Below are 19,369 nucleotides of genomic sequence, written 5' to 3' on the forward strand. Positions count from 1 at the left end.
AATCAACGGAATATATAAAATGATTATTTTTTTTAAAAGAAATACACGATAACATACGAGGGTGCTGAATTGTGTTGACATTATGGGCATTAGTCACTGTAGCCCCTCCCCCTTGCATCGTGACCACGCGGTTCCTCTGGTTATGTTTAGCGGCACAGATACACACGACGACTACAGCCACTACGATAAGGAACACTATTCCCCCAACGGCCGCACCAACGTATGTACCCACACTGAAACAGAGAGCGCTATTATAGTTACAATTGTATATGTCATTTAAATAAATAAGATAATTGTTAAGCATTCAGAACATTCACGTGTATTGTAGAGAAAAATGAGCTGCAATATTCTAGTCAGAATTTATAATTTACCATTAAAATTACAAATACAATAGGGTTTATAAAGGACTGCGAACGATAGCATTGTCTAGCCTCCTAACTAAAAGTCATTTTTTGAAAGCTGTCCAATTAAAGTTATTTTTTTATAATAATGTAAACATTTATGTATATTTTCATTAAATATAAATAATTGGTCAAACAAAGAGAGATAAAATAGCTCATTTCATAATAGAAAATAACGGAAAACGGAAATGTTTTTATAAAGATCTCTCCCCCCCCCCCATGTAACAAAAATTCCTTTTGAGGGGTTTTAATCATTGTTATTTAGGATATTTTTACCAAAGGATTGTTTTTTCACGGGTGGGGGGGGGGCATATGTCTACAGACCAAAATAAATTCCAAAAAAAGAATTTTGCTTTGTAAATTTCCGATAAAAAACTAACATACATGAATTAAAATGAAATTTTACTTTAATATATATCGTAAATATGTTATTATTGAGTTTTTATGCACATATTGGCCGGTAAATAATAGTTTCCTCACTCATAGCTAAAGAGCCCGATTTCAATGAATTTTTTTAAGACCCTGCGTTAGCAAAACTTTTGTTTAAAATAAGTAATCTGATTACAAATTTTATTTTGATATAAATTGATTAGGGTTTGATTAGACTTTTTAGTAGAAAACTTAGTTATTGAATATCTGACAGAAATTCCGAAATATTTGGATGTAAAATGTAGGCGGGAAACGGGCGTTAGCGTTCGCAGTTCTTTATGTTTACCATGTTTTGTGGAACAAGCTGTGATTGAATTGTCATCCAATAAAAAAGAAATTGGTTTGCTCTATACTCCTAAGTAGAAAACACTTTTACTGGTACATTTTAAAAAAAAATCATAATCATAAAGATTTGAATTGTAGCATCATATGATATACCGTTTTTGCTGCTAAAAAAATTAACAACACCTAATTGATAGAAGGTCCAAAAGACACGTTAAATGTGAATACAATTACTAACCTGCTGTAGCTGTTATAGTAGTAAGAGTAGCAGTAGTAGCTGTAATAATAGTAATAACAGGCAGCAGACGTCAGACCAGGAAGACCTGCAAAAAATGTACTTTATTTATTGATTCAGAAATATATTAATGTCTGCTTGCCTTTCTAAGCTTTAATTATCGCAAAACTGGTTTGAAAGTATACACTTCAGCCGATATAGCGCTGCGTTGAGAGACAACATTATTTGATTGAACAGTTAAACATGTCGAGTCAGGGGTTACAGTTTATAGAAGAAGCGATTTAATTGGCCGATTGAATACCTGCCCACTCTTACCAGCTTACGCAGTATTGCTAATGTATGCACAAACCGCCAGCTGGGACGTTTAATTCTTTTTGATGACTGCAAAACTATATAACTGCAATAATTGACCAAGACTTCTAACAATAATTGTCTCTTGTTTTTCTTATGGTGTAAATAATTGTCAAAAACACACTGTTTAAACAGGTTTCCCATTTCATTTTTCAGCACAATGCTTCACCGATAAATTTAATCTATTTTAACACATCAATTCAAGTTGGGACAATAATTTTTTATGACTTATTTCAAAAATTCACCATAGATAATAACAATAACTATAATATGAATTGAATTTTAATGAACGTCAATTGATCAATGCAACACTTCTACAAGTGTGCAGAAGTTTTCAAACATAGGCAAGACTTAAAATTTACGGCACGAACGAGTTCAGTATTGGACTGATCTGTCATTAATATTATTTTGTAACTCAGTCAGTTTGTAGAAACATTAATTTTATTCCATGTACCTCAATATTCATCAGACAATATTTACTACTGAAAAACGTAACCTTTTTAAAGAATAAAAATTCCACTAATCGAAATCAGTAATATATGACAGTGAAGAAAATACATTATAAGAAAACGTGTACAAAAATGATAAAATCATAACAACACTAAGCTAAGGGACAGACAAAATCAAACGCTCCCTTAGGAGCAACAATGAGTCATGAAGCGTAAATATGCTATACATTTTGATTTAAGATTGATTATCAGAAATATATATGTAATTTTTATGTTAGATTGATCTATGTTTAATTTTCTGACTAATGACTCATGACTTATTTTATGACTAATGACTCATGGCTATTTTTAGAAACTAATGGATCATGGCTAAGTCTATTACTAATGGATCATGGCCAATTTTATAACTAATGGATCTTGGCTAATCTAGTAACTATTGGCTCATGATTAATTTTATGAGTAATGACTCATGACTAAAGTTATTGTATATTACAATAAACAAATTGAAAACATAAATCAATTTAGTGTTCGACAATACTGTTAGATATGAAGGAACCAAAGTTCACGATTTTGAAACATAATATTACATTTAGGAACAAATACATGTAATTATGTTAAATAAACATATTGACACAAGGCTTAAAATTGTTCATTTAGAATGTGTTTTTATTATTTGTGTTCTTATTGACTACGTACCATGTATAAGATTTAAATCAGATTTCGATTTGATTGAAAACATCGGTCCATATAATGTAAATCAGAGCATTGTGTGTCTCAAACCTTTTTATAATAAGATATAAGATATAAAATAGTCCTCGCCTAATGTTTAAAATGTTAAGCCAATGTCAAAATCCTTATAGAAACCATAACAGCTCTATTTTAAACATACACCGCACCTTGCTTCTTTCAGGAACTTGAATTTTAAACAAAGTAACCTTTGAAATTTGAAATCCACATTGATTTATAAAAAAAAAAATTAATATTTTCAGAGATTTCTTAACTTAATATTCAGTATAGTTGGGAATTTTACCAGTCAAGTGCGGTTTTACATATCCATATGAAAAAAAAATATTATTCTATATTTTTTTTAGATTCCTTTTATTCTCCTTTTACAAAAAGTTAATAATTAGATATATATGTTTAAGATATAATATTGTATTTAAATTATCATTAAATATAAAATGGTTGTTACATTATGTAACAACCATACTAATTGATCAAAACATACGAAAATGACTTACAAAGTATTGTAATAATCAATTCCAGAATCAGTTTCTTCATTTTTGCGATAGGGTGTTGTAATGACGGGACGAAATAGACCTTCCGTCATAAAATCACTGCGTATTTAAATTCAATTGGATTTTAAAAATTTCAAAGGTTATTTTTAATGATGTGCAGTCTCAATGAAGTTTCCAATAAGGAGTATATCTAAACTCATTGGAACAGGGATATTGAAGTGTTCTATAGGCACATACCCGAACGAAGGAATATTTACCGAAAGAAACGTTATTAAGGGATTTAAATCTTTTGAACTATGTTTCTAAATGAATGTGTCATTTATGTTTACTTAAGCTCCTTTTTGTTTTCCCTATTTTTCTTAGTTGTCATTGATTCTGTTGGTCCTGTAATAATGTGGTTTAGTTTCTTGTGGATGTTTTCATGAATGCTTTATAAAGATTTTAACTCTTTTTACAGTTAATATGTACCACTTCTAGAAAGCAGGACACTACATATTCAAAGTATACACATATTGTAAACAAGCTCACTCTCCATCAACTTTTATCAAAATTACTTGCTCACTATTGTTATAAAAAAATATAGGTGTGCTGTGTCCGAAGTTACCTTCCCAACCCGAACAGTCCATCAAAGATATCATTTTACTATTGATATTAACAAATCTTTGATTTTTTTTGTTCAAATATACATTCAACATACAAACCTATGTATCTAAAATAAGATATTAGTCAATCAGAATGTAGGATAGGTGTAATAGTTGATTCCTCCATGTATAGAAGGTTCTTAGGAAAATAATACGCGAATCTCACCGTGTAGTATATACACAGTGAGCAAACACTGTTTGCCGAATTATAAATTTTAATTTCTTATTTGAAACTGTTATCTTTCTGTCGCGTCCGTGCTTTTAAAAGAATTTAAATTTCGTTTGATCACAAATTAATCCATTCCTATATACCTTGCATTGTATCAGCACTGATATGCGTGTTTTGACTAGATGATACATCATCCGGAAACAGGGTTGTTCGATCCTCCTGGGCTGAATAGATTTTCTGTCTCTGTCCTTCTTTCAAAAACATATTGCATTCAAAAACCTATATTCCCCGTTACCCTTGTATGTAAGAAGACAAATTTATTGGGGGGGGGGGGGAGCGAGCGAGAGAGAGAGAGAGAGAGAGAGAGAGAGAGAGAGAGAGAGAGCATAAAATAATATAACGAAGTTAACATTGTATGGCACGTCTTAAAATTTTCATTTAACGCTAAAAGCTGAAAAACAAATATTAAAAAATATTGCAAAAAACTATGTCCAAGCAAGGGAGGTCATCCATAAAACAGTTGTGTATTTGGAATAATAGCACGCTTTCATTATAAAACAAATGTACAAAACAATGGCACATTTCTCTGTCAGACCTTTTTGCACTCTATTATCTTAGAAAAATAAAGATAAATCATACCCTTCATTTACTCGGGGCAGAAAAAAAATCGAGGCAAATTTACAGCATGTCTTGATAAATTCGAAACCTATATTTGAAAGATATTTGTTTGTTCCTTGTGCAATTTAGTCTTAAATCATTCAAAAATGTATGTTTGTCTTGTATAACGTGTGTTTCTTTCATAGTAAACATCTGAAATTTAGACATAACCATTAAATATGTTCAGACTTTCTGTACATCGAATTACATTAACGGTGACGTCATCTTAATTTTTTTATCCATATTCACCTCTGTCAATTACATACACTTTAAGTTTATAAATTCGAAACCAACAAAGACATTTTGTTTTTTTTTACCTTTTTTTTCTTTTTTTACATGTAATATAAATAAGTCACATCATTCTCAGTATATCTGGTAGCTTTTAGTCAAATTTGAATTATACAATTTCATTTCAGAAATCGTTAAGTGTTGTAATTTTTTTGTGTTAAACGATAATTTGCAAGCGCTATTCTTACATCTTAGAACATCAGAATTTTTTTACTTCAAGCAAAATTAATAAGTAAAAAAGATAAAATTAGTAAATAGCAGTACAAGTATTAGTAAAATCTTAATGGGGTATGGTTACGATTTTGTCAATATTTTTTTGTATGTATTTTGATGTCATTAATGTATACAACGCTTTATTAATGCATCTCTGTTGATCAACCAAAATTTTAGTGTCAGTCGTAGAGTTATAATTCAGAGAAAATTCGTTGTCATGTAAACAAAGTGATCACTATAGCGGCAAAATGAATTTTGACCAAAATTGTAAAACGGTAGTTTAAGGCGATATATATTGTATGTTCTGATTATTGTTTAAAATATAAATAATTATTTCGCAAAATATTACATCTTCAGAAAAATTTATTTGAAGAAAAATTATGCTTTGAAGATTTGCAAACCTTAAGGAGTATTGAGAATATGAGATTATATCTAGCATACCTAGAAAAAACTAAGATGAATATGAAATAAACCCAGCTATTCTACGTAGTCAAAAATGCGCTTAAAAATATGAATTTTAATGAAGTAAATGAATAAAAATAACGAAATTTCAGCAACGGAATTTTGCAATGTAATATTTGTATAGGAAAAAAGTTTTTTTTCGATAAATAAAGTGCCTCGTATGAGGCCCGCTTCTTTATATCAGCGACGAAAGTTTGTCAAAAAACGATTGTGAAAGTTCTGAAGTAGACCGATTTCAACCGCTCGGGCTGATACCAAAACAACATTTTTATATTCTACGAGGGTTGTTCAATATGTAATTTGTATTTACAATATTTAAAAGACATTCTACTCAAATAGAGAAATGAAACTTACATCCATTCAAAGTATTCTCCGCGATTTTTGTTACTTGCAAATTTTGTTTGATTGAATTTGGAAAATATTTTAGCAATTGCTAACGGTTTGTACTTTACCCGTTTTGGTAATCTCTCAAAATATGCCATTTGACCGAGAAAAAAAAATACTTTAAATATAGGCTATGAAATAAAGTGCGCATACAAAAGCGTTATGCCAACATCTTTGGAAATATCATGAGCCGTGTACTTGTTATTTCGCTGACTTTTGAGATTTTTGCATTGTCTGTTTGAGTCAGAAGTCGGCCAGTTTTCGCTGCATCTTAGACAGACTCTTTGCCAGTCAGACATTCCCTTCTCCAACTACGAACTAACACTAACAAACTTTCCAAATTCAGTAAAATTGTGCATATGTGAATGACCATGTTTTGTGCGAACTTTTATATGATTTCAAATTCATTTCTTCAACATTCATCATTTCTCTCGACCCGTTTCAAATCTATTTTTACAACCGTTTACACCGTTTGAATGGTATCGGAAAGAGCTATTTAGCGTATTATCATCCACGACATCGTACAAAACGCTATTGCGCTATGCTACAATACAGATTACATATCAAACATACCTCGTATGTTTATAAAAATATCATTTCCTTTGAAAGCAAAAAAGAAAAATAGCAGTAAATTTATTTAAATAAAAGGTTAAATTTTCGAATAAACAGATTTTTAATGACAGTGGCTCTACCAATTGAAGAAAGAATTGTTCTTTTCTTCAGTTCAATAAATATAACTTTTTTTGAATTTGAAGACAAAAATATTTTCAACAATTCATGAAAATTCAACGAAAAATTGAAAACCTAATAATCAAAAGATATATCCCCAACCTAATTTCCATTTTGCTTGGCGTCACTTAAATAATAAGTTAATGTCGTTGGTGGTTTATGAGGATATGAAGGTAGTTAACATTGCAAAGAAAATCATAAACCGCTTAAACCATTACCGAAATACTGTACTTATTAATTTCACAGCCAGTAAAAACCACCAAAGACATCATTTTACTGAATTATCGAATTTTGTCGGTTGGTACCAGTATTAACAGATCATTCCATATGGAAGGTTCTCGGCATATTAGCAAACGAATCTTGAATACTGGTTAATACACAGGAATCAAGCGGTACTTGCCTAATGATGGAAGGATTTTAAAGTCGTTCCCCAGAAAATGTTCTCTTACTCTAAGCAAAATTTCGATTTATCACAAAATAACAACTATGAATAATCGCAAAACATTAAGCAATCAATTTAAAAGATTATGGGATTTCTCCCCGACAAGTATGAAAAAGGAATACAGACTTTATAAAAATAACGAGATACAAAGACGGATGCAATTGAATATATAATCAACAAGACATTAACAAACACGCGATGTTAAAGTGATAAATGTCTAAATAAGACACATGAGAATATCAAAACAGACATCACAAAAAATATATATCAACCTCCCAAAATATCTTCTAAAAATAAAGTGTGGCGTACTCCTCTAGTAAATAGATCAAAAATGGTCACGTGGTATTGAGGAGCCACGCTGATTGGTTTAAATATTATCTTACCCTGATCGTATTAAATTTAGAATCTTGAACCAGAGATAACAACAGTTAATTACCTAATCGTCATATGCCCAAATAGGAGACCTAACAAATGTAAACAAATATCATACGTGATAAAAACAAGAAGAAAAACACATGTCACATAAAAGGTATTATCATTAAACATAATAATAACTACTTGATTTATAGTTGTGATCTATGAAATCAGCATGTATTTTATGACTGAACAAAAATGTCTAATGTGATATAAGCTTATTTGAAACAATGAATTAGGTACATTACATCGGAGTACAATTGTCACATAATTAGATTTGACTTGTATCAGGATCGTAGAGATGGCATCTCCAAAAAAACGTCATCTGATCCGTATGGACGGATGAGCGCAATCAAGGAATTAACAGCTAAAAAAAGATGTTTATATCCTTAGCACAAAAAAGACAAAAAAAGCAAAACAGAAGGACCAAATTGATAGCTGACATTAGCTGCATAATCAATGCAATTACAAAAGCATACTGACAGAAAAACATTCAAACATTCCTGAAAAAAACCAACATGGAAGAAGTAAAATATAAAAGGCTGGCCATGGGCAAAAAAACGAGTACAATTCATTTCACATACTTCAACATATATACCAGTAATCATCTCATTATAGAACAAGATAACGATTCTGAAGTGTTCATGAAAAAGAAAATGCCTCAGTACTTTTCAAACAGAAGCACCTATTGCAATTGCGTTAATGTTCTACGTCACAGGTTAAATTTCTCATCTTTTCTATGGTACTTCCAATGGATGCTACTTAAACCAAAGGCATACAACTCGTCAAACGACACCCTCCTTCCTTCGTTTCACTTCCATAAGTTGTGTTGTTTTTAACAAAAATTTTCATGTTATAAATCAATACTTTATCCGTCTATGAATATCAATTTGATTTATGTGAAAATGTCCAATAGCAAAGGTATAACGAAAATGTTAGATGAATTAACGTTTATCTGAGAAGGAAGCTAATTAGAAGTAGAAGGACAAACGATAACTCTTTCTTTGGTATACGATATAAACAAACTTGGGAGTAAGTGGTCTGAAATTACGCTGGGGAGATGGTTACAATAGACAGTGATGGTAACCTAACAACAAAATTTTAGATGAAAGCTGAAACCCTAAATGAAAAATTACAGGAGTGCAAATAAGAATTCAAAGAATACAAAGAAAACTTAACTGAAACTCAAGAAGCGGCAGTCAAGGCCCTTCGGAGATCTAACTATAACGAACAGTATTCGAGAAAGTACAATTTTAAAATCATTAATCTTAAGGAAACAGAGAAGGAAAATACAAGGGAAAAACTGAAAACGTTTATTAAGGAAAACGCGGGAGTCGCTCTAAACGACCAAGAAATCGTAGCAGCACATAAAATCCCAGGGAAAAGGTAGACTGATTTTGATTAAAGTTATCAACACTGATGTCATGTCCAGGGTCATGAAGAAAAGGTCCGCGGTCAAAGATAACGGATTCCGACTAGTGGATGATGTCACAAAAGCCAATGTGAGTCTAATCAAGCGTCTCTCAGAGCACAAAGTATCGAAAGTGCCCGGTATTTTAATGGTTTGATCTACGTGAAATTTAAAGTAGGTGACAAGAGAATGAAGCTTGACATCACTGACAATTTTGAAAACAAAGTAGAAAAAAAAGCTGCGCGATAAACCGTATAATGTGCTCCGAAAAATATCTTCCATTTAAGGGGGATGTCTACACCAAATAAGTGTAAGAGATTTTTGTTGCATGCATTTGTTACTAATAATAGGCACAGTATTCAACAATAATAGACCTCAAAGTACAATACTCTATTTTAAAGAGAATTTTTAAAATATCAGTCTGCTTCCAGATAACCCCTTATATGTCAAATTTTTAAACATTTCTGTTTTAAAACTCTAATGAAAGTGAAATGTTATAACGTTTGAAAATGAAAAACAAAATAATCATGAATGAAGTTTGTATGATTTTTATTGGAATCCACATAAATATGAAACTAAAATATTAAAAAATTCTTTTATGGCAAACTGCTGGATGAAATCCCACAAAAATCTGGAAATAGAAACAATATTCGTTGGTTAATGAGATGGAAAACAGAAATTGAATGAAATTGAAAAATCAAAAAAAATAATGAATTATTTCAAAAATCTTGGTTTGAAAGATCCTGTTTAAGAGTTGTCTTTCTTGATTTTACTTGGTATCAAATATCTTTGGACCAATTTTCTAATTTAAAAAAAATCAGGAAGAAAAATGAAAAAAAAGTAAAAGTTTATGCTAAAATGTAGGAATAAGGTTAATAGTGCTTATGATAACATTTGAATCTGAAAAATTATATTTTTGATGAATGCATTATATTTAACTCTTTAAAACAAAATGTTAGTAGTTACATTGCCTTTTACTATTTTATATATTACAATACAGATTATAAACAGCCATATGCATATTCATACATACATTAGATGTCCATAGTGATACACATGTACGTGGTAATTAAAAACAAGGGTTTTTTTTCAAGGTTCTGTCGTTCGCTCATTTGGATCGCAAATCCAGATTCCACTGCTATTGCTAGCCTACCTAGTTGTATCTATTTTAATTAAAATACATTAGTTAAGTTTCAAATTTTCAATTCAATGCAAGTCTTATTCTGCAAATGTTTTAAATTTCGGAAGTTGGAATCAATAAATACAAGAGATGGTACTACAGAACTTTAGTTTTATATTAAACAGTTAATCACGCATATAGGGTTCAAGTTAAAATCATCTGCTCCCCCTTATCGATAATCCGTCACATATTTATGATCGTCTGTTGCAGATGACATGACAAATATGTTTTGCCATTAGCAGGGAAACAGTATTTTATTTTGATTTCACGTTTTCTCTACATAACAGCTGATAATCAATGTTAGTTGAAAGCTTTAATCAAGAAGGGAATTCATATGTATTTTCTAAGCGTTTAGGTGATTTCATTCTTATCTCATCTCCCTCGTTAGAAGAGTTCAATAGAACGGTGTATAGCTATTTTGTACCACGACATAATGCTATCAATCTCGAACAAAATGGCGTTTCAAACGGATGTCAGACATATTGTGACGATGTAGCCTTCCACCTTAAGTTTACTTTATGTTTGCTGTGGTCAATAAAACTTCCGGTTTAGAGTCAGGATGTAAACCATCTCCAAGGACTCCCATCCCTGCCCATAAACTGTGGTAAGACCAACACAGACTGTTTAAAAGTCACAATTCTTTCCAGACCACCAAACATGTTTGATGTACCTCCAATCATAAATGTTTTCGTTCTCAAAAATCTTACCCTACAGAATAGAGCATTGGGTTAGAGCGTTCGGTACAAATCTGTTAGTCGTTATTTCATCTGATTTGGCTTTAGAGCAAGCTTTGATCCGAAGCATTAAGACTACAGGTGGAATTACCAGAGGACGAGAAATCAGTGAAAGCCCGAGAACACTCTGGATTTTATCTATGCCTGGTTGTGCTGAGGTAAACAATGCAATGATGTCATTTACAGGGACAATATTATGTTCGTCGGATCAGCATAAAGAAAATGATGTAAGTCGTCAAAAGAGGGAATATAAAGATACAATGATATTTGCTTCCATTCTTGAGGAGAGAAACCCCTTTGTTGAAGAATAGGCCCGGGTTTGGGAAACATAGAAACGGGTGTTGCAGCAACGCCAGGTGTTAATGCGGAGAGAGCTAAAGACATTGGACTGAGGATATTACAATCAATGGACGGTAAATGCGTGTTGGATTTCACTTGCAAAAAGAAATACCAAGCTACCACACTTTAAGACAAACCAGTTTGTGTGGATGCAAAACCTGAAATTGCAAAAATCGACCCTCATTTGCTTCGATGTTCGATGTTTGATTCGTCCGGATTTATGAGGTCAGAATAGAAGTCTACTCTAGCCGACACGATTTGGAATCTCGGATACTGCAACACTGAGTTTACAGATACTGTTTACAGATATGTTGTTGATCACTAATGCATAAAATACATTTGAAAAGTGGGTTAACATTCGAATTACAGCCCCTGAAGCCTGCTACAACACCTCTAAAACGAACCGTACCGTTCCGTGCAAGAAACGAACCGTACCGTTCACAAAACGAAACGTACCGTTCACAAAGCGTACCGTACCATTCAAAAAATGAACCGTACCGTTCACAAAACGAACCGTACCGTGCAAAAAGCGTGCAAGATAATTTATGCAAGACCCGCCTCCAGACGGACAAAAAAGCGTATCGTACCGTGAAATAAGCATGCAACTTCCATATACGGCTTATTGACCTAATGTCTTTCGATGAATACGGACGGAGATTATCGCTGACCAGATAAATTATTTTGTTAGGATTTTTTTTATATGGGATTAGATAACATACTAAGATTTAAAACTGTTATTCTTATTTAAACAGTTACAAAAATATTTTAATTTAATTTCCTTTCTTAGACCGTAATCATTTCTTTGGTTTTCGACATAACTTGCATCGCCGATTTCTTAAACATTGTAAACTATTAATGTTATACTATTTTGATTGTTTTTTTTAAATGTTTGAAACATTGGGTACATACTGGACGTTACATAGCTTTAAGTGATTCTCAGGAGAGAGAGAGAGAGAGAGAGAGAGAGAGAGAGAGAGAGAGAGAGAGAGAGAGAGAGAGAGAGAGATCTCGTTACCTGAGACGTTAAAAAAATAGCGTATGTTTAAAAATAAATACATTATGGCTAAACAAGGGTTGAAATATATATAATTTTATATCCTTTTCAAATTAAAAAAAAAGAATGCCGACTTAAGTTACGCAGACCTAGAAAATTGTCGGGGGCTTTCAACGTGAAGTTATAATTTTTTGTGATCTGAAATCGTGAATGGGTACCTTTCAGTTTATTTGTTCTTAGATAAATTCAAATTGATTTACCAAATATATTTATTAATCAATTGATATTATCAACATTCAAATCAATTTAAGTGATGTGCTTTTTTTTTTCTAAACAGACGTGATGTTGTAACTGGCGATCCGAATAAAATGTCGGGACCTTGCCTTACCGTCTTATTTTCTGTTATTGGAAAAACCCTTTTGATAGAACACCTTTTGATTTGTTAATTAATTTACAACTAAACCTTAAACCAATTTAAAATGAGAAAAGAAAACATTTCAGATCATGTTTTAAATATATGTTGATGTGCTGTAGTAAATGACGACCACATATTACCGGTGACTCGAGTGATTTGTACTTCACCTATTTATGTAGCAATAAATAAACTAAAAAATCACTCTTATATGATAAATTATAGATGAATACATGTACCAAATGTTAGTAAATTAAATGCAAGCATTGAACGAAAAAAAGTACACGCATTCCATAAAATAACTTTCAACTTTATTTCCCGCATAGCTGGTAATGGCGTCCTGATTTCACATGAACAAAAATTGCTCGTGCAATCGTGCAACATGTGTACAGAAGCTGATCAGAAACACAACAGCGTCTTTCATCATTGATTCTATACACAACAGGTGTTATTGTCTTATTTTGTTTTTTAGCAGTTATTGTACTTTACAGCTAACTCTGTATATTTGGACGCGAGATGCCGGTATTCATACCTTTCCTCTGATACCTATTAGGTAACGCATCACAATCTGTCGTGTGTATAGTCTGTATATATCTTAAGCCTCTTTCACAATTGGCGCACGACCACTTTACACCACTTTGCGATCGAAAATTTTGAGCTTCGCACGAGCTCTCGCATACGTTGCACGAGCTCTCGTTTACGTTGCACGAGCTCTAGCATTCGTTGCATACGTTTTACTGGTCGCATTAAGTCTCCTCTGAACAGTGGACATGCACACTATTCAGACGCGACCAAACGCAATCCAAATTATCGCAGTGCAACGCACGAGCATTAGTACGAACGTTTTACAACGTTTTGTGTACTCGCAAGAGTAATGGACGATTTATAAAGATCGTAAGATAAATCGCTAGTGTTTATGCGTCTGTTTTGCGACCGTGAGACTGTTGCTCAACGTGTCTCATGTAATATTGCAACGTTTTACTATCATTGCACGACTTATTAGCCTCAATATGCCATGCTTTGCTACTAATATAAATACCCTGTATAAGTATCTCTGTTTCAGAACAGAATTTACAATATACATTTATTGCATAATGGGGAGGGAAATACATGTATGAAGATTTATTCCCTTAAAAAAAATCATATTTCCCGAGGGCTTCGCCCGAGAGAAATTTGTTTTTACTGGGGAATAAATCTTCATATTCCCTGTACATTAATGCAATAAACGTTTTATTTTACTAAGCAACATATGATTACATAAAATACGTTGATTTCTAATAATGTTTGGCTTTTCAACAGTCGCAACATTAAGGTCAAGATCTAGTAAATGAAAGGTGCCTACAAGTTTATAACATTCAAGATATAAACTCTTTTAATGATGCTTAATAACAATATCTTTGTTCCATAGGATGGACCGGGGCTTAATTTATTGGCAAATACAGTGAAAAATCATCTTTTAAACAATCATTTTCTATGAAATATGAAGGATAAAAGTAACAAATATCAGAGTTTTGTCCATTTTTTCTGCTTCGATTCTGCATGATTCTGCTTCGACCACAATTCCACAAGGACAGGTATTACCCACAGAGAGCATTTAACAGTCTCCATCGCTGCTGTCGGGGCAATATTGCACATTAACAACATGAACATATACACTTACCAAAGTGCCTTCCAGGACTGCTACCCAGCACCAGCCAAGTAATCAATGACATAATAAACATCCATTACATTAAATTCCAGCTTATGAACTGAAAATTAATTGTATCCTTTTTAGTCCCCTACCGGTTTTCACCGAAGGGGACTATAGCTTTCCTCTGCGTACGTCCGTCTGTCTGTCCCACTTTTTCCACAGTTTTTTTCTCTATGCGTTTGAGGAATAATATGAAATTTGCTGAACAGCTTCAAAATGTCAAACTACAGATCAAGTTTACACTTTTGTAGCGTCTGGTTGACATATTTTCGAGAAAATTAATTTTCAATATTCCAATTTTTAAATGTTCGGGTTCGATATTCTGCTTAACAGTGCTTTGTTTTTACAATTTCCACAAATCGGTACGGGACGTGTATTGCCTATGCAATACTCTCAGAATGCTTGTTTAATTTGGTTTCTGTTTCACGCAAAAAAGCAACTTGTTTTATTCTTAGTCAAACCCACGGCATCTTCGCTAGCCACGGGTTTTCGGTCCACTCCGCTCTCCATAAACCATTGGCAGATCTCATTGCAAAAATCGGTTATGGGATGGTGCTATCAAGCGAGCAACTAGAGTTGCGCCCCTTGCGTATTTACATTTTAATCGAATGAAACAATGGGTAAAAATTATTGTGGAAATTGCCATGTCTAGAAATAGATAGTTGAAAACATTACGTACAAGTAAATGAACACATTTATCACTTCAGAATTTAGCTAGATTCGGTTATCATTATGGAAAATGTTTCATGACAAAATAATATAAAGCGGTGTTCTTTTCATTTATAACAACGGACAACTCTATAATGAGTTGCTATTCAGTATGAAAGGCAATGCAATGGGAGCATTGTATACAAATACATTATCGTTCATGTCAACAATTGACACATTTAGGATATTCGGACGATTGGACATGGGAACGAAAGTTGTCCGAGGACTCCACTGTACACGCTTCGGCCGAAATACAATTTGAAAACACGTTGACTAGCAAGAATCGGAACATAATTATATAACAATACTATTAAATAGGAATGGAAATATAACGTAGAGAAAGCAAGGACTTTTTTATTTGTAGTGTATGAAGGTACCTGTACCAGGGGGTAAAAAAGTCATTAATATATACATGTATAAGCATTCATGACAAAATGCCAGCTACTTGCAGCTGCAGCCAATCATAAAACAGAGCTTGTCACCGATTTTTCGTAATGAGATCTGCCAAAGGTTTATGGGGAGCGAAGTGGACCGAAAACCCTTGGTTAGCGAAGATAAACCCACAGGCATTCATAACTTTACAAAAAATTTTATTTAACTTATGTTAACTTTACCAAATCAATATCACATTAATTACATGTTTGCATTATAAAATGAACAGATCTGTTATAGAGATAAGAAAGAATAATGCTCTAAACCTGTTTTCACAGAAAATTTTATTATATTGTTTCTTTTTCTCACTTTTTATGATTTGAAATCTCGGATAATTATTAAGTTGTACGCAAAAAGGATCACCTGCAAATTATACCCCTTCGCCGAACATTTAACCAATGAAATAAATATTGATATTCACATCATGTATTTCTACCAATCACAAAGGAGATAAAGTGTACAACACGGGAACTGTAATTCAAGGTATCACATCGGTAAACGACCAATTAAAATGAACTTAGTCAATTGTACATGTAGTTCCATATACAATATATCATATTTCATTTTTGTCCATTTTCCTTTGCCCAGCTTTATAAATAGTAATACTACTGAGAAGGATATTCCATGTTTTAGATCACCTGAGCTGAAAGCTCAAATGAACTTTTCTGATCACATTTTGTCCGTCGTCCGTCTGTCATTTTGACATGTTAAACCTTTTCTCTAAAACCTCTTGTCCATTTTCAACCAAATTTGGCACAAATCATTCCTATAGAAAGGTGAATATAAATTGCAGAAATGAAACGCCAGTTTTTATTCAAACCGGAGAAAACCTCCAAACTGCAAAACAAGAGGCCACATCACTCACCTGAGCAACAATAGGCACGATAAAATCAGCTTCAGGTAGTCATAATATAAAATATCTATACAATGTGGTGTAGTATATTTAGACCTGTATAAATAAAAATTCCACCCATCCTCCTCCTGGATATCTAATGTTTATAATAAGGTACCTTTTCTAACAGAATGATTTTATACTAATATCACATGTTGAGCATTGGAGTTCTCAAAGAGATCCTAAACAATTGTTAACATACGGGATATAAACCTACAACAAACTCTGAAACCCGTGTGAGGCACAAAAATCGTCATTTGCAACCTCCGCAAAGAAAATGAACGGAATCTGCAAATATATGGAATTATTTTAAGTCCGACGGGCATAACGCTGTCAAAAATTGAAAGATTGTACCCAAAATCAAACTTTACCTTAGATATTATCATGATAAATCTGTTAATTAAAGGCCTATATTTAGTAAAGTCAAATACTTGCCCCCAATTATTAAATAGTATTGTTTACGAATTAAAATTTTTTTAAATCATAGGACAGAGGATGCCTATCACTTTAATTTTGGTTTAGTCATCATTTCTCATTCGCTGTTTATCTATGACGTCACCTAAATGACCTTATTCCCGTAATTTTGCAAACAAATGAAAATATTGCCATTTTTTCTTTATATTTTGCATTGGAAGAATAGGGCGCTGACCCGCTCAAGTGCGATTTTCACATATGGTTTTGTTCACACAAGTATACACATCATACTAGAAATGGTACGGGAGCAAGCCTGCGCTCGATGTTTCTGAGTCGAAAAACAATCGGAAAACGCCCATATTTTGCTACAAACATCAATTTATCTAAAAAGGCCAATCTTCATGACGTTATTTCTACATTATGACGTCCCTGTGGTGATAACCTTTTACACACTTCCTTTCAATATGATTTCAACAATCTTCCACTATATTTTTAAATCTCCTTTAAAACTTTAAATTTGGGGGCGAAAAATGCATAATATCGCACACAGTCCTAACATCTCAACCTCTGCGAAGAAAATGAACGGAAACTGCAAATAAGCGTAATCTTAACAAGCCCAAGGGGCATAACTGTCGAAAATTGCTTGATCGTACCCTAAATCAAACTTGACACACACACACACACACACACACACACACACACACACACACACACACATATATATATATATATATATATATATATATATATATATATATATATATATATATATATATATATATATATATTTATCTCATACGTGTGGTATATATTACCCGTGTGATAAACCTTTGCTATATCACACGGGTGATGCTATATCAAATACTTCCGGTCGGAACTACTTTTGACACAGCGCTTCAGTGACGTATATTCGAAGATTTGCTAGTACTTTTAACATAACTATTACTTCTACAAAAATTGATATAAAATAGATTTTGTCAAAGATTTAAATTACAAATATGAAGGAAAACACATAACTGCGTAGCACAGGCGTCGGAACCGGGGGGCTATTGTGAGTGTGGGGGGTTAAGGGGGGGGGGGGGTTAGCCCCCCGCCACACCTTTTTACAAAGTTATTCATAACCGTAACCACAAGACCCTTTTTTCTTGTTTGTCAAGATTTTTGATAAATTTAGCCCACTTCCAACTTTCAATTTGCTTTGTGAAGTTTATAAAACTACAAATTACGTTAACTATCAAGGAGTTCATCCTGACGACGCGATGAAAACAGAGCGCCCTGGTTGTGTTTATATACAAGAACTTACCGAAATAATGTTTCATGAGACTTTTATTCCACCACCAGTAAGCATCCTTATTCACTATTTTCAATTTTGAATCATAAGGCTAGCCTAGTGTTTGTTTTATTAAACATCATGCATCAACAACTGTTCCTCGTTCGAGTCAATTCAAACTAACGAGCATTCGCAACTTTGTGTATGTCAACAAAACTGATTATTCAATTCTTCTAATCGGAATTTCCATTTAATCAAGTGAATAAGCTCTAAGAAAAATTATCTAGAGCTAAAAAATTATTTTAAGGTTTATTTCAGTGAAACTTTACATTAAAACAATTAGATTTATCCCAGGAGTGACGTACAAAATTGTATTGCGCAAGGTCACAATAGCCGCATAACACAGCGTTGCATCATCGTTTTTAATCTTTGAAGAAAAAAAAACCATTTGGGTCACACAAGGGACTGTCTCAAAAGCTTCATAATATAAATCAAATTGTATGAAATAAATAGAACATTTATAATTGTGTGATTTTATATTTGCTTTATCCAACTCGTTGAAATGGTTATATTCGCTTGGCAAGCCTCGCGAATATATACACCATTTCAACTCGTTGGATAAAGCAAATATAAAATCACACAATATAGATATCCTCTATATATATATATATATATATATATATATATATATATATATATATATATATATATATATATAATGACGTCATAATCAATTCGGTTTTTGGGCGTTTTATGACGTCACAATAAGAAATATGCATTCGTATAAATGTGAATTTGTGTAAGTTAGCAACATGTTGTCAAACTCCTGATGATTTAACGAGGCCGAGTACAGGACGAGTACGCACGCTTTCGCGCAGCCTTTCATTTGTATTGTGACGTCATCTTTTTGCTTTGTTGACGCCATGGCGTGATATTTTCAACTGCAGTTTATTTAGCGAAATTTGTTGAAAATAACTCGTTTGATGCGTAAAATTGATATCATATTGTGGAATAAACATAAATGTCTCGAAGTATAAGCTATATTTGGGCTCGGGTCGAAAATGTGAAGAGGGTTCAGCAAGCCTAGCCCTCTGTCACGTTTTTTTTAC

At 32.8% G+C, this 19,369-nt stretch overlaps 1 protein-coding gene across 2 annotated transcripts in view; it reads right to left on the reverse strand.

Annotated features, from left to right (window-relative positions):
- Positions 1–3,570, reverse strand: part of LOC105325837 (uncharacterized) — a 77,368-nt gene extending 73,798 nt beyond the window's left edge. The window contains exons 1-3 of one of the 2 annotated variants that reach the window (XM_034450034.2): positions 3,389–3,570; positions 1,351–1,435; positions 58–233 (exon numbers count right to left, since the gene is read on the reverse strand). In XM_034450034.2, the coding sequence (XP_034305925.2) occupies positions 58–233; positions 1,351–1,435; positions 3,389–3,428 (301 nt within the window). In that variant the 5' untranslated portion in view covers positions 3,429–3,570. The remainder of the gene's footprint in view (positions 1–57; positions 234–1,350; positions 1,436–3,388) is intronic. The other variant, XM_066080993.1, reaches the window with a different exon arrangement.
- Positions 3,571–19,369: the final 15,799 nt, after the last annotated feature.

Source organism: Magallana gigas, chromosome 4, assembly GCF_963853765.1.
Source record: "Magallana gigas chromosome 4, xbMagGiga1.1, whole genome shotgun sequence".
In the NCBI taxonomy this organism is placed as follows: domain Eukaryota; kingdom Metazoa; phylum Mollusca; class Bivalvia; order Ostreida; family Ostreidae; genus Magallana; species Magallana gigas.